At 55.2% G+C, this 27,355-nt stretch overlaps 1 protein-coding gene across 1 annotated transcript in view; it reads left to right on the top strand.

The window, feature by feature from the left end:
- Positions 1-27,355, top strand: part of TNXB (tenascin XB) — a 60,539-nt gene that overhangs the window by 4,663 nt on the left and 28,521 nt on the right. The window contains exons 2-14 of the mRNA XM_069541122.1: positions 3,511-3,921; positions 4,299-6,038; positions 6,505-6,620; positions 11,112-11,268; positions 11,452-11,715; positions 12,537-13,289; positions 14,425-14,793; positions 15,780-16,073; positions 17,700-17,990; positions 18,344-18,649; positions 20,296-20,628; positions 21,025-21,339; positions 24,562-24,867. Coding sequence (XP_069397223.1) covers positions 3,519-3,921; positions 4,299-6,038; positions 6,505-6,620; positions 11,112-11,268; positions 11,452-11,715; positions 12,537-13,289; positions 14,425-14,793; positions 15,780-16,073; positions 17,700-17,990; positions 18,344-18,649; positions 20,296-20,628; positions 21,025-21,339; positions 24,562-24,867 — 5,647 coding nt within the window. The 5' untranslated portion in view covers positions 3,511-3,518. The remainder of the gene's footprint in view (positions 1-3,510; positions 3,922-4,298; positions 6,039-6,504; positions 6,621-11,111; positions 11,269-11,451; positions 11,716-12,536; positions 13,290-14,424; positions 14,794-15,779; positions 16,074-17,699; positions 17,991-18,343; positions 18,650-20,295; positions 20,629-21,024; positions 21,340-24,561; positions 24,868-27,355) is intronic.

The following is a 27,355-nucleotide window of genomic DNA, read 5'->3' as shown; positions in this document are numbered from 1 at the left end:
GTCACTCTAGCCACATTTCAAGTGTTCGAGAGTCAGTGATCTCTCCTGTCTACCTTATCGACAGCACAGATACAGAATGCTCTAAAATGGAGGATGTGGTCAACAGTATCCAGTGATTTTGAGAGAGAGCAAGTAAGGTGAAGACAAACGTCTTTTAGATTTTGTGACGCTGAGATCATTGGGAGACCTTTGGGAGGGCTATTTGGTAACCTTTGGGTTGAAAGGAGATCGGGAAGTCAGGTGGGAACAGATTGAGGCATGCATGGGATATAGGGAAATAGAAATAGCGAGTACAGATAAATCTTTTGACAACTATGGCCAGGAAGTGGAGAAGAAAAATATGTGGTGGTTGGAGGGAGTGTGAGATTGGGGAAAAAAAATTTTAAGTATATTTTTGTATATTTTGTGTATTAAGTATATTTTTGTGCATATAGTGAGATGCACATATCTTAAGTGTATAGCTCAGTTAATTTTGATTATGTATACATATGTTTAACCACCACCCAGTTCCAGGTGCAAACTATTTCTAGTAATTCTGTCCTATCTTGTATTAGCTCTGCCTGTTTTGAACCTCATATAAATAGCATCATTTACAACGTTCTTTTTTTGTGTATGGTTTCTTTTGCCTAGTGTTATGTGTGCGAAATTTGTCCATGTTGTTGCATGTAACAAGAGGGTGTTTTTTCATTTTGTTTGTTTGTTTATTTGTTTTGTTTCGGTTTTGGCCTCACCATGCGCCTTGCAGATCTTCCTCGACCAGGGACTGAACCTGGGGCCCAGCAGTGAAAGCGCTGAGTCCTAACCACTGTACAACCAGGGAAGTCCCAAGAGGGTGTTTTTGTATAGTATTCCATTTTATGACTATGCCCCAATTTATTTATCCATTCTACTATTAATGGACACTTGAGGTGCTTCCAGTTTGGGCTAATATGAAAAAAATCCCATGAACATTCTTGTGCATGTCTTTTCGAGGATGTACGCAGTCGTTTCTGTTGGATATTTACCAACAAGTGGAATCGCTAAGTTATAGGCTGTATGGCTTAGTAGAAACTGCTTACTGGTTTTCCAAAGTGGTTGCACTAATTTCTTTCTTTTTTTCTTTTTTTAAAATAATATTTATTTATTTATTTTTGGCTGCGTTGGGTCTTCATTGCTGTGCGCAGGCTTTCTCTAGTTGTGGCGAGTGGGGGCTACTCTTCATTGTGGGGCGCAGACTTCTCATTGTGGTGGCTTCTCTTGTTGCAGAGCATGGGCTCTAGGTGTGCGGGCTTCAGTAGTTGTGGCGCATGGGTTCCGTAGTTGTGGCTCACGGGCTCTAGAGCGCAGGCTAAGTGGTTGTGACTCACAGGCTCAGTTGCTCTGCGGCATGTGGGATCTTCCCGGATCAGGACTTGAACCTGTGTCCCCTGAATTGGCAGGCAGATTCTTAACCACCGTGCCACCAGGGAAGTCCGGTTGCACTAATATCTGCTCCTGCTTGCAATAAATGAGAGTTCCAGTAGCCTCACATTCTTGCCAATATTGAGCAACAACAGTCCCTTTAATTTTAGCCGTGCTGGTGGATATTTAATGGCATCCTGTTGCGGTTTTCATTTGCCTTTCCTTGATTACTGGTTTTGTTCCACACATACATATGTTTATTGTTCATATATTAATTGGCCCTTTGGCTATATTCTTTACTGGAGAGCCTGTTTCTTTTGCCACTTTCAAAAACGGGTTGGGCTTCCCTGGTGGCGCAGTGGCTGAGAGTCCGCCTGCCGATGCTGGGGACATGGGTTCGTGCCCCGGTCCAGGAAGATCCCACATTCCTCGGAGCGGCTGGGCTCGTGAGCCATGGCTGCTGAGCCTGCGCGTCCGGAGCCTGTGCTCCGCATCGGGAGAGGCCACAACAGTGAGAGGCCTTTAGTTTAGATTTTAATCCTCTCTCTCACTCTCAATAACTGTGTCCTACTCTCCCCTTCATATATAATTTATATACATATATATTCATATTCTGACATATCTCACCTATTTTCTCCCACTCTGTAGCTTGCCTTCTTATTCTCTTAATGGTGTCTTTTGATGACCTCTATGGTTAAGTTTTGCGGTTAGGTTTTAAGAAATCCTTTTTTTCTTTTTTTTCATTTTGGCTGCGTTGGGTCTTTGCTGCTGCGCGCGGGCTTTCTCTAGTTGCGGTGCGCGGGCTTCTCGTTGCATTGGCTTCTCTTTGTTGCGGAGCACGGGCTCTAGGTGCACAGGCTTCAGTAGTTGTGGCGTGTGGGCTCAGTAGTTGTGGCTCATGGCCTCTAGAGTGCAGGCTCAGTAGTTGTGGCGCACGGGCTTCATTGCTCCGTGGCACGTGGGATCTTCCCAGACCGGGGCTCAAACTCGTGTTCCCTGCGTTGGCAGGCAGATTCTTAACCACTGTGCCACCAGGGAAGTCCCTATATATTCATTTTAAGTTAATTTCTGTAGGTGGACATAAGGTAGAGATAGATTTTTTTTTCCCATGTGGATCTTCATTTGACCCAGGACCATTTATCACAAAGACAATTCATTCTCCTCTTAACTGCAGTGGTACCTTTTTCATTAATCAGGTGACCACATATGTGTAGGTCTGTTTCTGGACCCTATTCTGTTCTCTCTATCCTTGCACCTTTGTAATGTTTTGATATTTGATATTCAGTAATGTAAGTCCTGAGGAAGAGGGGTTTTTTTGTTTTTTGTTTTAAACAGGAGCTTTTTGAGCTCATATGGGAAGCTGACGGGAAGGATCTAGTTGAGAGTAAGGGGCTGAATAAAAGAGAGAGAGGATAATCTACACCTTAAGGTTTCTGAAAGACAATAGAAGCTGGGACCCGGGTGCTTGTGGAAGGATTAGTCTTTTATATTCATCCACTGATCCATTCAACAAAAATGTGTTGAATAGCTCCCACGTGCCAGGCACAGGCGCACAGCAGTGCCAGGACAGATGAGGTCCCTGTTCTTAAGGAGTTCCCATCCTAGCAGTGGGAGAAAGATAAACAAGTAGCCACACAAACAGTTGATTCAGGCAGCAGTAGATGCCTTACGAACATAAGCAGAGGACCCTGTGCTGGGGAGTGATGAAAGGCTGCTCCAACGGGGCATCAAGGAAAACCTCTGGGGCTCAATGACATGTGAGTTAAGATCTGAACAAGGAGACAGCCTCCGAGAGCTCAGTGAAGAACGTCCCAGACAGAGGAGACATAGAGTGCAAAGGCCCTTTAGTCTAATGTAATCTTGTAGTGTCTGTGGAACAAGCAAAACAGACCAGTGTGGGTGGAGGGGGTGGAGCAGGGTGACCAAATGATATCAGAAAACGAGGTAGAGACAGATCTGCCCAAGGAGGGTATCCGTTAAGGTTGGGCTGAACGTGGATTTTCCAACATGTGAGTTGGGTAGATTAGTTGTGGGTGGTGGGACTATGGGTGTGTGTGTTGGGGAAGGAGGGCATTCATCTTGTCTCCTTCTCTGTGAAGCTGCTCTCATACGTGCCCTCTCTCCCTGCAGCCTCCTGAATGATGCCAGCCCAAGGTTCCCTAACCTCCAGCCTGGCCCTCCTGGTGCTGCTGGGCACAGTCAGAGCAGGGCCTTTCTCTTCACGGTCCAATGTGACACTCCCAGCCCCACGGCCTCCTCCCCAGCCAGGAGGCCGCACAGAACAGCCAGGAGTGGGAGGCCCTTCTTCTCAGCTTTATGAGCACACCGTGGAAGGAGGGGAGAAGCAGGTGGTGTTCACCCACCGCATTAACCTGCCCAATTCAGGTAGCTGTGGCTGTCCCCCAGGCACTGAGCCCCCCGTCCCTGCTTCAGAGGTGCAGGCCCTGAGGGTCCGGCTGGAGATCCTGGAGGAGCTGGTGAAGGGGCTCAAGGAACAGTGCACTGGGGGATGTTGTCCTGCTGCTGCCCAGGCTGGCACAGGTGAGCGGATGATCCCACGAAGGGGCACAGAAAAAGAGGAAGGTGGAGAAGTGGGTTAGGGTTGGGTGGGCATTGCTAGTCCATAAAGGACCTCGGTATGAGTTAGAAAAAGGCATGCCTGCCTCCCCCTTGGGGGCGGTGAGTGCAGCCCGGGAACAATTCTGAGATAGGAGCCACGTGACTAGATGTCAGCCCTCTCCTCCCCAGCGTATGTTAGGGCACTGGGAGGCCACATATACTGACAAGTTGCAGCTGGAAACTAAGATGGCCTTAGGAAATGAGGCTGGCTCTGCTGGAGAAGCTGACTCAGAGGAGCACGATACAGGGTCAGCCGCTCCCGCAGAGAGACTGAGGCCCACCTCTTGCTCTTACTCCAGGCCAGACGGACGTGCGGAGCCTCTGCAGTCTCCATGGCGTGTTTGACCTGAGCCGCTGTGCCTGCTCCTGCGAGCCAGGCTGGGGTGGGCCCACCTGCTCAGACCCCACAGATGCCGCGGCGCCCCCCTCCTCTCCCCCCTCAGCTTCTCGGTCCTGCCCAGATGACTGCAATGATCAGGGTCGCTGCGTCCGTGGTCGCTGCGTGTGCTTCCCTGGCTACACCGGCCCCAGCTGTAGCTGGCCCTCCTGCCCGGGGGACTGCCACGGCCGCGGGCGCTGCGTGCAGGGCGTGTGCGTGTGCCGCGCCGGCTTCTCCGGGGCCGACTGCAGCCTGCGCTCCTGCCCTCGGGGCTGCAGCCAGAGGGGACGCTGCGAGAACGGGCGCTGCGTGTGCAACCCGGGCTACACTGGCGAGGACTGTGGGGTGAGGAGCTGCCCCCGAGGTTGCAGCCAGAAGGGGCGCTGCGAGGACGGGCGCTGCGTCTGTGACCCTGGCTACGCTGGCGAGGACTGCGGCTCTCGGAGCTGCCCGTGGGACTGTGGTGAGGGCGGGCGCTGTGTGGACGGCCGCTGCGTGTGCTGGCCCGGGTACGCGGGCGAGGACTGCAGCACGCGGACCTGCCCCCGCGACTGTCGGGGCCGAGGGCGCTGCGAGGAGGGCGAATGCATCTGCGACCCAGGCTACAGCGGGGACGATTGCGGAGTGCGCAGCTGCCCGGGCGACTGCAACCAAAGGGGCCGCTGCGAGGACGGCCGCTGCGTGTGCTGGCCTGGGTACTCGGGGCCCGACTGCGGCGCCCGCGCTTGCCCGCGCGACTGTCGGGGCCACGGGCGCTGCGAGAACGGCGTGTGCGTGTGCAACGCGGGCTACAGCGGCGAGGACTGCGGCGTGCGCAGCTGTCCCGGGGACTGTCTCGGCCGGGGTCGTTGCGAGAGCGGCCGCTGCGTGTGTTGGCCCGGGTACACAGGCCGGGACTGTGGCACGCGCGCCTGCCCCGGCGACTGTCGCGGGCGCTGCGTGGACGGCCGCTGCGTGTGTAACCCGGGCTTCACAGGCGAGGACTGCGGGAGCCGACGGTGTCCCGGGGACTGCCGTGGTCGCGGCCGCTGCGAGGATGGCGTGTGCTTGTGCGACGTGGGCTACGAGGGCGAAGACTGCGGCGTGCGCAGCTGCCCCAGGGGTTGCCAAGGTCGCGGCCAGTGTCTGGAGGGGCGATGCGTGTGCGACGACGGCTACGAGGGTGAAGACTGCGGCGTGAGACGGTGCACGCGCGACTGCAGCCAGCGCGGCGTGTGCCAGGATGGTGTGTGCGCCTGTTGGGAGGGCTACACGGGCGAGGACTGCAGCCTCCGTACCTGCCCCTCCAACTGTCACCGGCGCGGCCGCTGTGAGGACGGGCGCTGCGTGTGCGACTCTGGCTACACCGGCCCCTACTGCGCCACCCGAACCTGCCCGGCGGACTGCCGGGGCCGTGGACGTTGTGTGCAGGGCGTGTGCGTGTGCCACGCGGGCTATAGCGGCGAGGACTGCGGGCAGGAAGGGCCTCCCGCCAGCGCCTGCCTTGGGGGCTGCGGGCCTCGGGAACTGTGCCGCGCAGGCCAGTGTGTATGCGTCGAGGGCTTCCGAGGCCCCGACTGCGCCATCCAGACGTGCCCCGGGGACTGCCACGGTCGGGGAGAGTGTCGTGAGGGCAGCTGCGTCTGCCAAGATGGCTATGCAGGGGAGGACTGCGGGGAAGGTGAGTGGGCAGCCTTTCCCAGTGGGAAAAGGGACTGGAAAACTGGAGCCAGTGGGAAAGCCTGAGTCTGAGGCCTAGGAGCCCAGAGAACTGGAGGAAGAGTGAAGGGGGGGGGCATATATTGGGGTGGGGGGCGGGGCAGTCAGGGGAGCCAGGGAGCCACTGTCCACCAGGGGCTGCAGAACCGTGGGGGCACGCCTGCAGGCGGGACCTGCCTTCAGATCTCTGATGAGCAGATTGGGGGCCCCTTTAGTTGCTTTTAGGGAGATTTTGTGTTCCTGGAGATGGGGGGCAGTAAATGAGACCCAAGGTCTGTTCAGGCCGCTGCCAGCTTTGTCCCACCCCCAGAGAGGAGTCAGAGCTTGGGTGGATCTCTCAGAGCGGCCCTGAGTAGGAGGGGCCTGTGATGGTGGAGGTTGGGGTACCTTGGGCTAAGCAGCTTCTCACATCCTATTCTCCTGGACAGAGGTGCCAGCCGTTGAGGGCCTGAGGATGCACCTCCTGGAGGAGACGATGGTTCGGACAGAGTGGACCCAGGCTCCTGGCAATGTGGATGCCTACGAAATTCAGTTCATCCCCACGGTGAGAGCCAAGCTCCAAGAGGGGGCTGAGTGGGCAGGACTGCGGGGAGGGGGCTCCCTCCTGCTCACCTCAAGCAGGAGTCCCAGGTAACCGGTGGTTGCACGCAGCTGGCTGATTCCCGAAGCTGTTCCAAAGGCCTGCTCGTTCTGCCCCACACCCGCTGCAGAAGCCTCTGCGGCATTGGCCCACTGCTGCTGGAACATCTCTGGTGACCTTGAGCTCAGACTTCCTGAGGCTGCCGACTCCATTTTTGTTCATCACTGTAGTCAGTTCTTTTTGTTATTGCTGGATCCAAATCTGCCCCATTCTAACATCCATCCATTGGCCCTAGCTGGGCCTTCGCCAGCCGTCAGAACGCGATTTTTCTTTTCCTGTGTCTTACACCATAGGCTTTCAAGTATTTGGAGACATCAGCCATCGCGTCACCCTTCATTCCCTCCAGGCCAAATCCACTGGTTTCTTCTCCCCTTTTCTTAATGCTTTGTTCTCTGAATCCTTCACTTTTTGGTTTTCCTTCTCTAATACCTCCTGCTTTTTGCATGTGCCCCACCCCATCAAAATGTGGGAGCAAAGAGGACCCCAGTTGTTCCCCCGGCTCACTCTGGCTACCCTGGCACTTTTCTCAGAGTTGACGTATATGAACTTGTGGTCAGTTCATAACTGACAAACTGTCAGTTATTTTGATCACATTTGATTTTTTTAAGTAACTTTTAATGATAAAAGTCATATAGGCTCAGTGTAGAAACTTTAAAAAATATAAACAAGGAAAAAAGAAAAAATGAAGGAAGACAAGAAAGAAGGAAAAAAGAAGACATTCAACTACATACTCTTTTTTTTTTTTTGCGGTACGCGGGCCTCTCACTGTTGTGGCGTCTCCTGTTGAGGACGGAGCACAGGCTCCGGATGCACAGGCTCAGCGGCCATGGCTCACGGGCCCCAGCCGCTCCGCGGCGTGTGGGATCTTCCCGGACCAGGGCACGAACCCATGTCCCCTGCATCGGCAGGCAGACTCTCAACCACTGCACCACCAGGGAAGCCCCATACTCTTTTTTTAAGCCTAAATATAAGCCTTTGCATTTGGCTCTCTTCAGTGTTTCATTTTTGCTTTGGGCCAACCTGTCTAGGCTGTTGCAATTATTTGAGTCTGTGAGCTGGTTCCCCTACCTCCGTGTCATCGGTGTATTGCAAAACCTCCTTTCTCTGTCTCCTTCCAACTCACTCTTAAAATATTTGTGGACACCCTAAGGACAAAGACTGTGGCCTCTCATTAGAGATTTCCCTTTATGCAGATTGGGCCTTTATGATGTGTTTGGTCTCCTAGTTTCAAATCATCTGACATTTCTACTGTCCAAATGTTTTCCTGCATCATCCCACAAATGCCATTGTTGGGTAGGCCATGTCATTCTCATCCCTACCCAGTCAGGACTCTGGAAAAATAAATAAGTCCCAGGGCCTAAACCTAGGAAGCCTCTAGGACAGAAGGGACAGCTCAGAGGTGCTGGCTGTCACCCCCACCCCAACTGGCCTTGTCATTCTAAGTCTTCTTATTATCCCCTCAAGCCCAGAGCCCTGCCGTGTTCTGTCTCTCCTTACCCCCTGGTAGGAGCAGAGGCAGAAATCCCTACTTTGCTGCACAACCAAGAGAGCTTGGATTTTTCTTCTGTTTAAAAAAAAATTATTTTCAGTTATAAAAATAATGTAATCACAAGACAAGAATTTGGCAACTAGAGAAAAAAAACAATCGTTGGCTGTTTCACACTAAAACAAGCACTGTTAACATTGTAAAGTGTTTCTCCCACTCTCTTCTGTGTGTATATTATCTGCATAGCTTTAATCTTGAGAGGGTAGGACTTTTTTTTTTTTTTTTTTTTTTTTTTTGCGGTACGCGGGCCTCTCACTGTTGTGGCCTCTCCCGTTGCGGAGCACAGGCTCCGGACGCGCAGGCTTAGCGGCCATGGCTCACGGGCCCAGCCGCTCTGCGGCATGTGGGATCTTCCCGGACCGGGGCACGAACCCGTGTCCCCTGCATCGGCAGGCGGACTCTCAACCACTGCACCACCAGGGAAGCCCATGAGAGGGTAGGACTTTTAAACAGAACTTTTCTAAGGAACTTCAGGGCAAGAAGAAGTAAAATAAACACTTGAGATAGAAGGAGCTTACAGGGTAGCATCATCTCCCGCTCTTAGTAAATATGAACTTATCCTTGGTGTTCTCAGGGGGTGCAGCCTCCCCGCTGCAGCCCTAGGCTTTCTCCCTCTCCGTGGGGCCAGGCTGGTGTTGAGCTGGCCTGGGTCCAGCTTGGCCATGCTCTTAGCTCATCTGCTTTGCTCTGGGTATGGGCCTCTGTCACATTCTGGGTCCTCTCTGAGCCTGGGTGTGGAAGATGCTCCTGTAAGATTGGTCCCCAGACTCCTCCCTTGGACTCCACATCAGCCTGTGCTACTGGCCCTCTGACTGTGCTTTCTATGCTTTTTGTGGCTGGCCCCTAGAATTGTGCCTCTTGCCTTAGCCAGCACTCTCTATCCATTTCTGTTGGCACAGAGGACATTCAGTAGCTGGCTGTCCTCTGGCCACTGCCATCTTCCTAGAAGCCTCTCTCTACCTTATCCCCTCCCCTTTTCTAGAACCACTTCTCTCTCAAAGCCCAAACTCTACTATCCCTGGCTAAGGGACACGCCTAGTTATTGGAATGATTTTCAGAACACAGAAGAGGAACATTCCTCCTTTCCCTGCATACGTGGCATTGTTCCTCTGACTCAGTGGTTCTCCAAGTGTGTTCCCTGGACCTACAGCATTAGCATCACCTGGAGCACTAGACATGCTAATTGTCAGAATCCACCCCCAGATCTACTGAGTCAGAAGCTCTAGGGGGCAGAGCCCAGTAACCTGTGTTGTAACAAGCCCTCCAGGTGATTCTGGTGCACCCCAAGCCCAAGGACCACTAACTTAAGAAATGTTGCTATTTTGCAAAAGGCAAGGTCTTCTATGAATGTGAGAGAAAGCATGAAGAAACTGAGGGAGGTGAACCCCCGAACAGAAAGACGTTCAAGTATTCCCTGTCTGGGTGTATTCTGCAGCCTGGAAACGGGCTAAGCCACGTTTTCATTGGGACACAGGCCCTTGCAGCCTGAGAAAAGTTTGTTTGGTCTGGTCTGAAAAGCAGGGTGAGGATGAGGTGAGCTCCAGGGACCAGCCAAAGTGGAGTCGCCCACCTGGGGCCATGAGGTTGATATTGAGAATAGAGTTAGAAGCTTGCCAAGGACATCAGTGAAGCGGCCAAAACTCTCACCAAGGGGCAGAACCAGCTGCTAGCATCTGGCTAGAGAGCCTGCATCAGACCAGACAGACGGTGCTGAGAGATGGGCTTAGACTGACAGTGGGACTCTTCAGGGGACTGTTCCCAAATGGGTCTCAGGAGGGACTACAAAGCGTTTAAAAGGTTCATGTAGGTGGTCTGAAGGGAGAAGGAGAGCTCTGGGGGTGGGCTTCTCTTGCTGAAAGGACCAGACATCATCAGGGAGTACTCAAAGCGTGTGTGTGTGTGTGTGTGTGTGTGTGTGTGTGTGTGTGTGTGTGTGTGTGTATGTGTATTCGTGTGTGTGTGTGTGTGTGTGTGTGTGTGTTGGGGGAATAAGGGGACAGAGAATACGTTCTGGGAAGGAGGAGAAGCACACAGGTCTTGAGCTGACACCAGTCCCAGGCCTCCCAGGATGGGGTACCCTAGGGCAGAGTGAGCAGGAGCGGGCTGGGGATCCTGTGTGCCCAGGAAAGCTTGACTTCATCCTGAACCCAGAAGGCTCTACGTGGACTCTCGTCTGGTTTTATGCTTTGGTATTTACGATGCGGATTTTCCCACAATTCTCTTGGTTTGGGAGAGCACCTTCTGAAATTTCCAATCCTACTTGGCTGAACGGAGGTGTCCCCATAGCGGCCAACATAGCTAAACAGAACAGAACGTCTTTATTAGCTGTCCTAGATAGACAGCCCAGCGAAATGCTGGGCTGTTAGACTACTCACAAATGTCCATTCCTCCTGTTTCCCCAGAAGAAGAGTCCTGGCATGTGTCAGAATTCTGGCAGAGAGCTGATGACCAGGCTAAAAAGGTAGTGCCCATGAGAGGGGACTCTGAGGTCACACTGCCTGGGTTTAAATCCCTGCCACTTTCTTGGTGTTGGTGACCTTGGGCAAGCCACTTAATCCTTCTGTACCTCAGTTTCCTCATCTGTCCGTTGGGAATAATACGACCTACCTCATCAGATTCTTAAGCAGATTAAGTGAGTTCATATCTATAAATCGCCTTGAATAGTACGTGGCATGGAGTAGGTGTTCTACATGTGTTTGCTGATACCACCCACGCGCCCCAGCTGTATAGGGCCAAGTTCTACACAGTCGCATGTTGACCCTGCCTGGAACTGGAGAAAGGATAAGGGGGCTTGAGCGGCAGGGGTGAGAGTGGCAGCCCTGATCCACCTGGTGCTTTCTCTCTTGCAGACAGAGGGGCCGAGCCCCCCATTCACAGCACGGGTGCCCAGCTCTGCCTCAGCCTATGACCAGAGAGGACTGGCCCCCGGTCAGGAGTACCAGGTCACTGTCCGTGCCCTTCGAGGGACTAGCTGGGGCCCTCCTGCCTCCAAGACCATCACCACCAGTGAGAGCTGGGGCTGTGGGGTGGGGTCCTGGGTGGAGATCTGGATTTGAGAGGGGTGGCTGGGAATATGCCCTCCAAGAGGGCAGAGGGGAGGGATTGGCTGGGGGCAAGGCTCATAGAAGGAAAGCTGGTGACTGCAGATCCAGACTCCCACCTGATCCCTCCTCTCTCTGACCTGGCTAGTGATCGATGGCCCCCAGGACCTCCGAGTGGTGGCTGTGACGCCAACCACGCTGGAGCTCAACTGGCTGCGCCCCCAGGCCGAGGTGGACCAGTTCGTGGTGTCCTACGTCAGTGCCGGCAACCAGAGGGTGCGGCTAGAAGTGCCCTCTGAGGCAGACGGGACGCTGCTGACCGGCCTCATGCCAGGCGTAGAATACGTGGTGACCGTCACTGCCGAGCGGGGCCGGGCAGTAAGCTACCCGGCTTCTGTCAGGGCCAACACAGGTATGGCTGGCCAAGGGTTAGGGAAGTTTCTGAGCATAGGAGCCACTTCCTAGGGAGTCCACATGTCCGGCTCACAGGCTGCTCTGAACGCACCGACAGGGTGTGTGGCAGTCCCAAAGCACCTGCTGGGGGGCCTTGCTGTGCACCAAGGGCTCTGCGGAGATGGAGTTCTCAGGTGCTTGGAGTACTGTAGGAAGGCTGTGGGCTGGAGTTTGGGAGGAGCTGCCTCATGCAAAGAAGCAGTAAATAGGAGATGCTGTCCGACCCACCCAGATGGGGAAGGTTCTGATCCAAACTTGGACACAGGGACAGCCCTTGAGCTCAGTCAGTGGTCAGATCTTGGAGAGATTGGAATTAGGCAGATGAGAGATCAGCACTCCTGTTGACTTTAGGATTGGGGATTGGGGGACTTAGGTCTCAGCAGTAATTTTCCACTAACCCTCAAGGTCTCTTAACAGATGCCTGGATCTTTCTTTTCTTTTCCTGTGACAGAGGGACGCCCACCTCGCTGTAGCTCGCAGTCTCTCCTCCCACTCCCCTTTCTCTCCTTCAGACACAGGGCCCCACCCGCTGGTTTCTTCTCTCTAGGGCACCAACAGTGGCGGGCTTGGAGGGCACGGGGTGAGGGAATCCTGGGACACTAACTCCTTTCTCTCGATTCTCTTTCCAGGTGGGGCTGGGGCACAGGAGGAGGCCTCTGGCTCCGGTGGGAGGGACGGTGGGAGGGACGGTGGGAGGAACTGCCGCGGGGAGGAGTGCAGGGATTGGTGGGGGGCTGCCACTGACCGGCTCTCCCCCTCCCCCTTTTTCCGCCCCGGCAGCACCAGGCCACTACAGTCACCCGGAGGCGCACGCCCCAGCCCCGTCCCCCAGGCCCCGGCCCCGGCCGGTCCCGGCCCCGCGGCCCCCGCGCCCACCAGTCCCCCCTCGGCCCTCGCGGCCGGCGGAGGAGGGGGAGGCGGAGTCTCGGCCCGGGCCGAACCTACCCCAGCCCCCTCGGCGGGCGTGGGGCAACCTGACGGACGAGCTGGGCCGCTTCCGCGGCACCGCGCAGGACCTGGAGCGCCACCTGCGGGCTCACGGCTACCCACTGCGGGCCAACCAGACCTACACGTCGGTGGCGCGCCACATCCACGAATACCTGCAGCGGCGTCGCCTGGCGGCGGCCATCCCCACCAGCTCCCCCGCACCCCCGGCCCGTCGCTCCCACCCCACCTCCAGCCCCGACTCGGGCACCTGGAAGCGGGACTCCAGCCAGGGCACCTACGGCCTCTCGCCCGAAGGCGTCGACCGGGTGGCTGCTCCCCGCCACCCCAAGCCCGAGGTGCTGGGCAGTTCCGCCGACGGCGCACTACTCGTGTCCCTCGACGGGCTCCGCGGCTACTTCGAGCGCGTGGTGCTGCGCTGGCGGCCCCAGCCGCCCGCAGAGGGCCCCGGCGGGGAGCTGACCGTGCCGGGCACCACGCGCACCGTCAGTCTGCCAGATCTCAAGCCCGGTACCACCTACCACGTGGAGGTCCACGGGGTGCAGGCAGGGCAGACCTCCAAGTCCTACGCCTTCATCACAACCACAGGTAGTGTAGGTGGGGCCGCGGGACCACCCATCTCCTGCCCAGTCTCACCTGCCACTGGAGTCGGCATCCATGAGTTCCTCCCGCTGCCTCACTGCTCCGGCTGCCACCCCACCGCACGCTCTGTCTTCAAGCCCTACCTGGTCCAGGCTCCAAGAGAACCTCCCCAACAAAGCGCACTTTCTCACGTCCCTAGACGCCACCTCCACCCTCAGGGTCCTGGTGGATACCCAAGGTCAAGGAGACCTGTTCTTTGGGACTGTCTGATTTTCACTTGGGTTCCTAGGACACTTCTGCCAGGAATCCTGTTCTAGGCAACAGAAGGGGCATTTGGTGGGAGGGGCAGTGTCTGGAGCAGTTTGGGTCGGGTAGGGAGAGAAACCAGTGGTTCCCCACTCTGACTCACGGTGGTGAGAGCGGCTGAAGACTGTGGTCATGGTTACTGTTTTCCACAATTTGGCCCCAACCTCAAAGGGACACATCGGAGCTGCTTGGAGGTGGCCTTGAAGCCATCAGGCAGCATGTGTGTGTGAGAGGTGAAACCACTGCTTCTTGAGCTGCCTTTCCAACCTCCTGGCTCACTTCACACTTGTCTCTCCCACAGGAACGACGTTCTGGCTCGGGGAAGGGGCGCTCTGTGGCTGTCGTGGGGAGGGTTCTGGACCTCTTCTTCCCCCACAGGGCCCAGATGCCACCTGAGCTGGATGTCCATCCCCCCATCCCCTCTTCCCTCTCTTCTCACTACCTACTCTCTCTGTACCCTCCTCCCCTAACACCACCGTCTCCTCCTTTCTTCCAGGCTTGTCACTGCAGCACTATTGGAAGTCACGACCACCACCCAGTGGGGAAGGGGTTCCTGTGGGGAGGGACATGGTGGTCTGTCGGGGCTGGAGGTCACAGGAGCCTTGTGGGACGAGGGATGGCAGACTTTATTTCTTTTATTTATTACCTGCGGGCCTGTCTGTGCAGGACTGTGGTGCACGTTTGGGATGATGAGGTGACCCAGGGGGTGATCCAGGAGCAGAAAAGGGAGGGTCTGTAGGCTCTTAGAGGCTAGAGGGCAGAGCCTGGGGGCCAGGGTTTCCTTTCTGACTCTCATACTCCACTCTCCTGTTTTTCTCCCCCTGCCTCTTCCCAGGGTCCTCCCCCTCAGACCTCCTGGGGGCCACTGATGAGCCTCCTCCCTCAGGCCCTTCAACGACTCAAGGGGCTCAGGCCCCTGTCCTGCAGCAGCGACCCCAGGAGCTGGCAGAGTTGAGGGTGCTGGGCAGAGACAAGACAGGGCACCTCCGCGTGGCCTGGACTGCCCAGCCTGACACCTTTGCCCACTTCCAGCTGCGCCTACGGGTGCCCGAAGGGCCTGGGGCACATGAGGAACTACTGCCAGGGGATGCCCGTCAGGCTCTGCTGCCCTCACCCCCTCCTGGATCCCCCTATGAGCTGTCACTTCGTGGGGTGCCCTCCGGGGGCGAGCCCTCTGCTCCTCTCATCTACCAAGGCATTATGGGTACAACCTGGATTCTGCTCAAGACCAATGTCCTGAGGTTGGGGGAGGGGCTGGGCCATTAGGATTTCAGAGGTGGGGTGGAGATTGAAGGGCAGGGCTGGTGTTTGGGTCAGGGTGGTAGGAGAAACAAGGAGAGAAAAGGAGTTGAGGGTTCAGAGGCAAGAGGGATGGAGGGGGTCTTAGCACAATGGTAGGGTGGGCCAGGGAGGGGAGTGCTCCAGGCAAAGTAGATGAGAGGACAAAAGTCAAAGGATGGGACGAGGATTCAAGGAGAGAGGCTGTTGGCCCCCTGGCTCTCCGCTTACAGCTTTCTTTGTGCAGAATCGCCCTGCCCCCACTTCCTGGTTACTCCTCTGCCCCAGCCCGCCCACTATGTCTCTCAGGGTGGGTGTGGGGAGGGGTCTGGCCCTGAGGATCCTGACCCTCAGCCCTCTCCTCCCTTTCCCTTCTCCCAAGCCCCTGCCATCCCCTCCCTGGACAGGCTAGGACAGTGGCGCTGCCCCTCACCCTGCGAGCCCAGCCTGCAGTGGACAGCACCCCCTGGTCCCATTAGCCAGCTCTCCCTGCAGCTCCAGATCAAGCTCACCACTGGGGAGAGGGCGGTAAGGGAGGGAGGAGGTCAGGTGGACCGAGGCGTCTTCAGACTGCTCTGAAACAGCAATGGCAAGGTTCTGAACTCTCAGGGAAAACCACAGGGGACCTGAAGCTCCCCCAGAGACCTTGGTGTGAAGAGGGACTGGGACCTTTGTGAGTGGGGAGGCAGTTATCGCAAGGGCAGAGCCAAAGCTCTCACTCCAGAGCAGAGACTGGGGAGAAATGCCCACCTTCTTAGAAAGGCTGGTCCCGGAGAACAGAGGGTGGGGAATGGAGGCTTCTGGGAAGGGAGCTGTCCAGGATGGAGTAAGCCAGTGGGCAGAGGAGAGGGAAGGAGCCTGGGGACAAGGCAGTGCTTGAGCCCACGTGCTTTGCTTTGCCCCACACCCCAGACAGGGATGGGGAGAAGCCTGGGCAGCCCTTGGCCCCGCCACACCTGGGCAAGCTGATGGTGACGGACATGACTTCCAACTCCCTGCTTCTGCACTGGACGGTCCCTGAGGGCGAGTTTGACTCCTTCGTGATCCAATACAAAGACAGGGACAGGCCCCAGGTGGTGCCTGTAGAGGGACCCCAGCGCTCAGCCCTCATCTCCAACCTGGACATCGGCCGCAAGTACAAATTCGTCCTGTACGGGCTTGTGGGCAAGAAGAGGCATGGCCCCCTGGTGGCTGAAGCCAAGATCTGTAAGTGAGAGGGGTCACACACACCCCTGCCTCTGCCCTCTGCACAGTCCTGAAGTGGGTCTGCCCAGTGCTTCGGCAAGTCCAGGAAGGCTCCCTGGAGAAGGTGGTGCCGGAGATGAATCCTGAAGGGAAAATTGTGGTGGTCAGGCAGGGAGGTTGAGGAGGGTAGAGCAAACAGAGGGAGAGTGAGGCAGGAGAGAGTGTGGCCCTGTAAGAGAATCAAAGCCTCTTTCCTCTGGGCGGGGGGCAGGGCACCTGGCAGCTGAGGGCACTGATCTCACTGGTCTCATGTGTCCGACTGAGTCACTTGGACCTCATCTGAGGACCCTAGGGAGCCGCCAAAGGGCTTTACGTGAGAGAGTGACATAATTCAATATTTATCTTACAAATAACACTGAGGCTGCTGCAGAGGATAGCTGGAGAGGGCAGTCCTATTCCCTGAGGCAAGGGGCAACGGATGTGAAGAGCAGTGCAGCGGGGGACACTTAGTTAAACATCTTTCGAGCATTCGTTAAGTGTCAGATGTGTTCAAGATGTTCTAAGTGTATCATCGCACTTCACCCTCATAAGCAGCCCTGTGAGGCATGCTCATGTCACAGGTGAGGAGAACTGAGGCGCAGAGAGGGCCAGGTCACTCAAGCAGAAAGTGACGGGGCCATAGGGTCATCCTGCTGCCCTCATGGGCCTGGAGAGCAGAGGAAAGGCCTGAAGAGGGGGTGTGGGTGTCCCAACAGGCAGAAGCCGGGGGGCAGGGAGAAGAGACATGGCCACTGGAACCCTGGAGATGGCTAACACTCAGGGCAAGAGCAGAGGAAGGGGTGCCTGCAGGGTGAATTGGGGAGAGGGATGCCAAAGTGAAGGGCGCGGTCAGACATGTCAGATTCCGTAAGAGTGAGTCAAGGCTACAGAGTGTCCACTGATCTTAGCAATGGCGAGGTCACCACTCACCCCGGTGAGAGCGGCTGGTGGAGGCTGGAGCTGGGTTGGGAGGGTGAGGTAGGTGAGGACATGACTACAAGCAGTGTAGACATCTCCTTCTGGAATTTGGGCTGGGACTAGAGAGCAGAGAGGGAGGGTGGAGGCTGGAGGGCGACGGAGCTGCGCGGAGGAGCTTGTGTAAATGCGCGTGGCACAGCCCAGGGAGGGAGGGTAGGAAAGGAGGGAGTGGGGCCCAGAGCGCAGGTGTGGGGGCTCTCCCACGTAAGAACGCGCCAAGGACCAAGCTTCCCTCTCTTGGAGAAGAAAGCAGCTAGTTGTTAGGCCTGGAAACAGTAGAGGCTGTCCTGGAAGACTTCCCTGGCCGTGGAGATGTGGAAGGGGCTGGCTGGGCTCCCGTCTCTCTGAAGCCCTTTCCAGGCTGCAGAACGAGTCAGGGCCACACTAGTCCATACAGTGCTTTTGTGCCCCATCAAAGAAAGCACCCCTTCTTCCAGGTGGGCATAGCCCTTTGCCAGGGTTGGCAAGCAGAGCACTGGCTGGATTTCAGCCCCTCCGTGCTCCCTCCACCATGCACCTTTTGTGTAGTGAACAGCCTGTACAGCCTCACACGGCATCCCCAGGTGGGAGATGGGTTCCTTCTTATCCTTTGACCTGTGTCCCTCCCTTCTCTCTACCTGCTCTTTCTAGTGCCTCAGACGGATTCCAGCTCAGTGACTCCACCTCGCCTGGGAAAGCTGTGGGTGACAGATCCCACCCCAGATTCGCTGCACCTCTCCTGGACTGTCCCTGAGGGCCAGTTTGACTCCTTCGTGGTCCAGTACAGGGACAGGGACGGACGGCCCCAGGTGGTGCCCGTGGAAGCCCCCGAGCGCTCGGTCATTGTCTCCCCGCTGGACCCTGACCACAAGTACAGATTCACTCTGTTTGGGATTGTCAACAAGAAGCGGCACGGCCCCCTCACGGCCGATGGTACCACTGGTGAGTAGCGGCCACCCAAGCCCCCATGTGACCCCTCCCAGTCTCCCGCACGCTTGCCCCCAGCCAGGAATCAGCTGGGGCCTCCCAGCGAGATGGCTGACTCCGAATCCTGGCCCTGCTTTTGGGCTCAGGGCCAGCCAGCCTCCCCCGCACTGCTGGGACCCTTTCATCCTGTTCAGCTGCTCCCCAAGGCCCAGAAGGTGTGTCATACCCTGGTTGCGCCAGATTTCTCAGAGTTCATCACTCGTGCTAGTTGCGTAGAGACTCCCACAGGTGGGACAACCTGTCCAAACCCCAGGCCCCAATCCTGGGGTTCTGCCAGCTCAGCCCTGCCTGGATCCTCTCATTTACAGCCCCAGAGAAGAGAGAGGAGCCCCGCCACCCAGAGTCCCCTGAGCAGCCCCTGCTGGGGGAGCTGACAGTGACCGGCAGCGCCCCAGACTCCCTGCGCCTGTCCTGGACGGTGGCCCAGGGCGCTTTTGACTCCTTCATGGTCCAGTACAAGGATGCGCAGGGGCGGGCCCAGGCAGTGCCCATCAGGGGGCATGAGAATGAGGTCACCGTCCCCGGCCTGGAGTCTGACCGGAAGTATAAGATGAACCTCTACGGGCTTCATGGCAGGCAGCGCGTGGGGCCTGTGTCCGTGGTGGCCACCACAGGTGAGTCAGGGCTGCACGGGGCTCCCTCCCTGGCCAACCCACAGCCCTGTGAGCAGGACCTGACCAGGGATCCTTCACACTTCCCTCCACCTTCTCTTTCTCGGCTCCAGTTCTGCCAAACCTCCACAGTCTACTTCCCGACATCCCAGGACTTTGCATCCAGCTGCCAGCCCCTGACCAAACTTTCTTGGCCCTGCTTCTCCATCTCCAAGAACAGACCCCATTTCCCACATTCTGAGCACTGGGAATCACCCCTTCGTCCCGGGCTGTCCTCCCCGTGGATGTCCTCAGCCCCTGTGTTCTTTCCCCACGGTCTTTGCTGGCCTTCTTCCCCTGGCTCAGGTTGTGGTCATTTCTGAGCTTCTGTTGCCTGCTGCCCACACCCTCCCGCGAAAGCTGCTCTGTTCAGAGCTGGCAAATCCAAGAGACATGAGCTCCATGTTTCCCCAGCCTCCTCCCAGCCCCCTGACTCCCTGACTCCCAGCCAGCTTGGAGCAGGGCAAAGGGCTCACTTTCAGCCCCCCTGCCCTGCATTCCTCCATGGGCCCAGCCTCCCCCATCCAGCACCATTTCCATGGCTGTGTGGCATCACGGTTGGGAGCATGGGCTCTAGAGCCAACTGCCTGGATTTTAATCCTAGCTCTGGGATCTTGTGCAAGTTACTGAACCTCTCTGGGCCTCAGCTTTCTCATCTGTTAAATGGGGATGATAATGGTAACAGCTTCACAGAGTTGTTAGAATTAAATGAGTTAATATACATATGGCACCTAGAACAGTGCCTGGCACATCAAAACTGCCATTGAAGAGTGAGCTAGTATTTCTCCCTGACCCTCTCACTTCCCAGTATCCTTTTTCTCTCCTCACCTCCGCACCTTCCCCATCCTTGCCTGGGTTATCATTCTTGCCTGCTGCCTCCTCAATCTCCTGTCTCCTTAGCAGTCCCCCATGGACCGTGGAGTGAGTCACAGAAGGGCTGGCTTCCCTGTGTCAGTCTCCCCCATGGACCGTGGAGTGAGTCACAGAAGGGCTGGCTTCCCTGTGTCAGTCTCCCCGCCCCATGGAGCCTCAGCAAAGACCTAGCTGCTGCAGACGGTGGGCAGATGCCTCAGGGCTGTGACTCTAGCCCAGGCCGGGGAAGAGCACGGCCCTCCACAGCCCCTAGCACCATCCGCAACATCTCCCCCGCCCACACCCCGCTCCCGCTCTTGTCTGAAGTGGAGGGAGAGGCAGGGTTGCCCAGGGAAGCCTTAGCAGAGCACATCCCATTTCCTGTCCTGGTCGGTGGAGCTGAAAGGGAGGAACACAGTGGGAAGAAGCCTTACTGCCCCCTCGCTCTCCTGTGCTCAGCACTGTCCATGAACACAGCAGAGAAGCATCCCTCAGAGTTCCCTCTCTTCCTATCTTGTCTCCTTTCTCAGACGTGAGAGGTGGCCCCCTACCCCCACAGTGCAGTCGTCCAGCACTGACGAGGTTTAGGGGCCTGTCTCAGCCCTGTCTCCTTTGATGAATTACTGAATGGCTAATACAAAGGCTACAGGAACCCCTAAGCTGACAGCTTGAAGAGTATATTTGCCAAATGTACTTTATTGTCACGATTAACATCACCACAAAGCACATCACCTGTAAAGTCTAATCTCTTCTCTCAGCCCCGCAGGAAGGCGTGGACGAGACCCCCAGCCCCACAGAGCCCAGCACAGAGGCACCAGAGCCCCCCGAGGAGCCCCTCCTGGGGGAGCTGACGGTGATAGGATCCTCCCTGGACTCGCTGAGCCTCTCCTGGACCGTCCCCCAGGGCCACTTCGACTCTTTCACCGTCCAGTACAGAGACAGGGACGGGCAGCCCAAGGTGATGAGGGTGCCTGGGCATCAGGACGGGGTCACCATCTCGGGCCTGGAGCCAGACCACAAGTACAAGATGAACCTGTACGGCTTCCATGACAGCCAGCGCGTGGGCCCCATCTCTGTCATCGGGGTGACAAGTGAGTGGACGGTGGAAGCCCCAGGGTGGGACCTCGTGGGAGGATCACCCTCTCTCAGGTGATGGGTGAGTGGGGTGCAGGAGGCCCCTCTACTCGAGGCTGAGCCATGGTGCCCTGTGTGCCTCCTCCAGGCTCCCTGAGGACCAGTGTGTCCCCCTGGGCAGGGAAGGGCCTCTGTGAGCCATGCTGGTGGCTGCCCTGGTCCCCCACAGCTGACCCAGGAGGCTCCAGGCATGTTTATGAGATGTCAGCTGAACAGGACCACCCAGCCCCAAGGACGGGCTTCTCTGAACTGACTTCAGGGCCCGGAGCCGGGGCCAAGGCTTGGAAGGAGACCCAAGAACATCACCTGGGACCCTGCCTCACCCTCTCTGTGTCTCTCCTTCTCTGATGCAGAGGAAGACACCCCCAGCTCCACAGAACCCAGCACAGAGGCCTCGGAGGCCCCCGAGGAGCCCCTCCTTGGGGAGCTGACGGTGACAGGATCCTCCCCGGACTCGCTGAGCCTCTCCTGGACCGTCCCCCAGGGCCACTTCGACTCCTTCACCGTCCAGTACAAGGGCAGGGACGGGCCCCAGGTGGTGCGTGTCGGGGGCGAGGAGAGAGAGGTGACCGCTGGGGGCCTGGAGCCCGGGCGCAAGTACAAGATGCACCTGTACGGCCTGCACGGGGGGCGGCGTGTGGGCCCCGTGTCCACCGTGGGCGTGACCGGTGAGTGAGGCCGGGGGCTTGTTTGTTTTCGTCCCACCAGTGGCCCCCAGCCTCCCCGTGGCATTGCCCTCCATTGCCTTCCCCACCTGCCTGTGGAAGACCTAGAAAGAACAGCTCACGGGGGACTGGGCAACAACCAGCTGCATGACTTTGAGCAAGTCTTAAACTTTCTGTGCCTGTTTCCTCAGCTGTAAAATGGGGATAGTAACACCCACCTCACAGAACCGTTGTGAGATTAAATGAGTTAACAGACCTAAGAAAGGGTCTGGCAGCAAGTAAACATGCTGGCAATGTTTGCTGCTATGGTTACTACATTTGTCCTTAGCCTGGGGTCTGCTCTGTCCCCTTTGGCTGGTTCAGCTTAAATATTCAGAATGTCCATGAGACATTGCCCTCTGCACCAGTGCAGCTGGAAACTTTCTTTACTGCTCATCCAGTGAGTGGTTATAGCAAGGAAGAATGTCCCTTCCACCCGGGTACAGGGCCACTCAGCCACCACAGAGGACCAGCCTGGGCACCTACTCTCCAGAGCCCCAGCGTGAGGGGCCAGATCACAGACAGGCCTCTGGGACCCTCCTGCTAATCTGCCCAGCTTGGCCCCAGCAAGGGGCATCTCTTTTCCCCTTTGTTCACTGAAACAAAGACACAGCTTTTTCAAAAGCAACTTTTAATATAAAGGGGAAGATTTTAAAAAGCAGAGAAACAGGTTTCCAGAGCATGGTTTCTGTACTTCTCAAAGGGACTTGGTTGGCTTAGTTTCCAGAAGCTTCCACTCCCGATTTCTTTTCTTTCTTTAGTCAGCACAAAGAGTAGGGAGAGGGGAAATCCTGAGGTCCTGTCCTGCAGGCCTGAAGTAGCAGGATGGAGGCTCATGCCAGGCCCAGAAAATGTGGCCGAGGTTTTTCCTGGAGCCACCCTCAGTCCGTCCATCTGTCCGGGGCAGCCACACTGGTCCCTGGGTAAGGATGGACAGTGTCAGGCACTGACTGAGGCGGTGCAGTAGAGGAAAACTGAATCTTGGAATCGGAGCAACTGAGTTCCATTCCTGGCTTCTCAGCTCTTAGCTGTGCGATGGCGCTCATCATCCGAGCAGGAAGGTGATAGGCAGCTGGAGCCCGCGGAGCTGACCCGGGGCCGGCCCCTGGCACACAGCGCGTGGTGAACCGCTGCTAGGAGAAGAACTAGCATGCAGCTTTAGAAACATGGCTAACTTGGGAAAGGATTATGCCAAAGGCAGCATAGGGCCTGCAGTACTCATGGGTAGCTATCATTCCACCTTTCCCAGTTAAGCCAGACCACCAATGATAAGGCTTGATGGTGAGGGACAGTTTCTCTCTCTCATGGAAAGAAGTACAGAGACACAGGAAACGGATGCTAAAGGAACCAGCAGAGCTAGAAGGCAAATGAAATGAAACACAGCGCATGCGTGGCCTGGCACCTGTACCTGGGAGAAGCTCAGTATGTGATGGTTGTTCTGGCCCACCTTCAGCTGCCTGCATCCCTGCCCTCCCCACTCAGACTTATTGCTATCTTCCTGAGACCTCAACTCCAGCCTGGCCACACCACATGGCTGGTGGGATCTTAGTTCCCCGGCCAGGGATTGAACCCGTGCCCCCTACAGTGGAAGCGTGGAGCCCTAACAACTGGACCACCAGGGAAGTCCCATGCCAGCCTGTTTTTTTTTTTTTTTTTTTTGTGGTACGTGGGCCACTTACCATTGTGGTCTCTCCCGTAGCGGAGCATAGGCTCCAGATGCACAGGCCCAGCGGCCATGGCTCACAGGCCCAGCCGCTCTGCAGCATGTGGGATCTTCCCAGACCGGGGCACGAACCCGTGTGCCCTGCATCGGCAGGCGGACTCTCAACCACTGCGCCACCAGGGAAGCCCCCAGCCTGTTTTTAAAGCAGGTTTTATCAGTACAGAGCCTAGTCTTGTCCTCCCACAGGAGCCAGAGAAACAAGCTCTTGGGAACCCCACTCACCCAGCTACCCCTCTGCCAGTTGCCTCTTGGGACCACCTTCCAGGCTGGTCACTAATGAGCAGGGCTTCCCAGACTCAGCTTATTCTGGAGCAATGGGGACCAGCAGGTCCTGAGCTTGGCCTTTTCCAGACGTGCAGACCATTCATTCATTTAACAAACATTTGTGGAGCACCCACTGGGTGCCAGTGCTGGGGACACAGCAGCGAACAAGGCAAAGCTCCTGCTGAGAGCTCACATTCTGTCAGAGGGAGACAGGCACCAAATTGCACAAATATGTCAGTGAGACCGTATGTGACAGGGACAAGAGCTGGGGAGAAAAGCAAAGCCCAGTAGGTGAGATGGTGAGTGGGCGGGAAGCAGGCAGGAAAGGGCCTCCCTGAGAAAAGGACCTGCAGGAGGGAGAGGACAAGCCACGCAGGCCTCTGGGGAAGAGCATCCGGAGCAGAGGGAAGGTGCCTGAATGTCTGTGGACCAGTGAGGAATGTTTTGGAATGGGGAGGGTGATGTGAGAGATAAACAGGTGGGGCCTTGGAGGTCATTGTAAGGACCTGTTTTTTTCTCTGAGTGAGATGGAAGCCATTGCGGGAACAGACTCTGACTAATGTGTTAACTGTGGGGAACAGAGCAAAGGGGATGAGGGTGGAGGAGGGAGGGGATTTAGGAGACTGTGCTATAGTCCAGTAAGAGCATGTGTGCTTAGGGATGGTGGCGGTGGAGTTGGGGAGGGGGTAGGGGGTCAGCTTCTGAAGGTAGTGCGGACAGGATTTCCTCGCAGGCCGGCTGAGGGGTGGAAGAGAGGACTCAGGGATGACTCGGAGAATGAAGCTGTGGTTTTGCTGAGGTGGGAAAGCTGGGGAGGGAGCAGGTGTGGCAGCAGCCCCTGAGCTCGGTTTTGGACTTGCTGAGTTTGAGACATCAGTTAGGCACCCAAGGAAGATGCTGAGCAAACACAAGTCTGGGGGCCAGCAGGGAGGTCTGGAAGGGAGGTCTTTGGAGCCAGAGATGCACAGATGGAACTTCAGCCACTTTCCCAGGATCTCAATGGTGGCTGACACCCCTCCCCGCAAGCACAGCCCCGGATTCTGGCAGGGATTTAGTGAAGGGTTGTTGGCCAGACAGATGTCGCCAATCAGTGTAGTCTTACATCAGAACCACCCGGTGGGCACCACAAAAACAACACACATATTACTACAAGGGGAAGAGGGGCTTTTCCTAACAGCCTCCCACCATCTCTATCTCAGCTCCACAACCAGAAGAGACTCCCGCAGCCACCGAGCCCCCCCGGGAGCCACGCCTCGGGGAGCTGACAGTGACAGATGTGACCCCCAGCTCCGTGGGCCTTGCATGGACAGTCCCTGAGGGCCAGTTTGACTCCTTCGTGGTCCAGTACAAGGACAGGGACGGGCAGCCCCAGGCGGTGCCTGTGGCCGCAGACCAGCGAGAGGCCACTGTCCCCGGCCTGGAGCCTGCACGCAAATACAAGATGAACTTGTACGGGCTACATGGTGGGCAGCGCGTGGGCCCTCTCTCTGTGGTAGCCATGACTGGTGAGTGAGCGTGGGTAAAGGTAGTTCCCATCCCTGGTTACCCGGGGCCACCCCCTCCCCTAACCTCTCTCTCAGGTCCTGCCTCAGTGGCCCCTGCAGGTCCTCCCCAGTCTATTACCTGAGCCCTTGGCTCCTCTCCTGAGCTGGAACCTTGCCTACCCTCCAGTCTCCACCTCCACTCTGTCTCCTCCCCCAGGCAGGATTGTCTTCCTCCCATCTGACCTGAGTCTAGCCAAACGCTGTCTCTCTGACTGTCCACAGCTGTTTCCTTCCCTCTCTTTACAACCTGCTGTGACTTGGACCCAGCTACCACCTCCCCCTGCTGCCCTTTTTCATTGGGGTTAAAGAACACACATCCCTTGAATCTCTTCTCAGGGGCCCTCAGCGCCCTGGCCTGAGCTGTGTTCCCTTCTGGCCAAGCCAGAATCTCGCTCCCTCAGGGAAGCGGCCCTTGCTCGTGGCTCCCAGCCTCTCCCGCCCCTCATGCTTCCTGGGCACAGGTTGCCACCAGTTTTGTGCTATGGTGTCTGGTGAGACCAGTGAACCCCTTTCAGAGCAATGTCTTAAAATCCATAAAGTAAAACACATAGGATTACAAAGGTAACCAATTCTATTGATTAACCGATTATCAAAAATATTTTAAAACTCAAATTTATGATTCAGTAATACAGGAACTTCATCATTAGTTCATTAAATAGCAAGACTTAGTGGCATGTTTAATAACCTACCCACATTTAGAAGCAGTGATGAGTGTAAAGAGTATTTTTTTTTAATTTTTGAATTTTATTTTATCTTTTTATACAGCAGGTTCTTATTAGTTATCCAATTTATACATATTAGTGTATACATGTCAATCCCAATCTCCCAGTTCATCCCACCACCACCACCACCACCCCCGCCACTTTCCCCCCTTGGTGTCCATACATTTGTTCTCTACATCTGTGTCTCAACTTCTGCCCTGCAAACCGGTTCATCTGCACCATTTCTCTAGGTTCCACATATATGCGTTAATATACAATATTTGTTTTTCTCTTTCTGACTTACTTCACTCTGTATGACAGACTCTAGGTCCATCCACGTCTCCACAAATCACCCAATTTCGTTCTTTCTTACGGCTGAGTAATATTCCATTGTATATATGTACCACATCTTCTTTATCATTTGTTGATGGGCCTTTAGGCTGCTTCCATGACCTGGCTATTGTAAATGGTGCTGCAATGAACATTGGGGTGCATGTGTCTTTTTGAATTATGGTTTTCTCATATACTGGGTATATGCCCAGTAGTGGGACTTCTGGGTCATATGGTAATTCTATTTTTAGTTTTTTAAGGAACCTCCATACTGTTCTCCATAGTGGCTGTATCAGTTTACATTCTTACCAACAGTGCAAGAGGGTTCCCTTTTCTCCACACCCTTTCCAGCATTTGCTGTTTATAGATTTTCTGATGATGCCCATTCTAACTGGTGTGAGGTGATACCTCATTGTAGTTTTGACTTGCATTTCTCTAATAATTAGTGATGTTGAGCAGCTTTTCATGTGCTTCTTGGCCATCTGTATGTCTTCTTTGGAGAAATGTCTATTTAGTTCTTCTGCCCATTTTTGGACTCGGTTGTTTGTTTTTTTAATATTGAGCTGCATGAGCTGTTTATATATTTTGGAGATTAATCCTTTGTCCATTGATTCGTTTGCAAATATTTTCTCCCATTCTGAGGGTTGTCTTTTTGTCTTGTTTGTAGTTTTCTTTGCTTTGCAAAAGCTTTTAAGTTTCATTAGGTCCCATTTGTTTATTTTTGTTTTTATTTCCATTACTCTACGAGGTGGATCAAAAAAGATCTTGCTGTGATTTATGTCAAAGAGTGTTTTCCTCTAAGAGTTGATAGTGTCCAGTCTTACATTTAGGTCTCTAATCCATTTTGAGTTTATTTTTGTGTATGGTGTTAGGGAGTGTTCTAATTTCATTCTTTTACATGTAGCTGTCCAGTTTTCCCAGCACCACTTATTGAAGAGACTGTCTTTTCTCCATTTTATATCCTTGCCTCCTTTGTCATAGATTAGTTGACCATAGATGTGTGAGTTTATCTCTGGGCTTTCTATCCTGTTCCATTGATCTATATTTCTGTTTTTGTGCCAGTACCATATTGTCTTGATTACTGTAGCTTTGTAGTATCATCTGAAGTCAGGGAGTCTGATTCCTCCAGTTATGTTTTTTTCCCTCAAGACTGCTTTGGCTATTCGGGGTCTTTTGTGGTTCCATACAAATTTTAAGATTTTTTTGTTCTAGTTCTGTAAAAATGCCTTTGGTAATTTGATAGGGATTTCACTGAATCTGTAGATTGCTTTGGTAGTATAGTCATTTTCACAATATTGATTCTTCCAATCCAATAACATGGTATATCTCTCCATCTGTTTGTATTATCTTTAATTTATTTCATCAGTGTCTTATAGTCTTCTGCATACAGGTCTTTTGTCTCCCTAGGTAGGTTTATT

The sequence above is a fragment of the Delphinus delphis genome, chromosome 10, assembly GCF_949987515.2.
Source record: "Delphinus delphis chromosome 10, mDelDel1.2, whole genome shotgun sequence".
Taxonomy (NCBI): domain Eukaryota; kingdom Metazoa; phylum Chordata; class Mammalia; order Artiodactyla; family Delphinidae; genus Delphinus; species Delphinus delphis.
The sequence above is the reverse complement of the archived record's forward strand: the minus strand, read 5'-3'. Positions and strand labels throughout refer to the sequence as shown.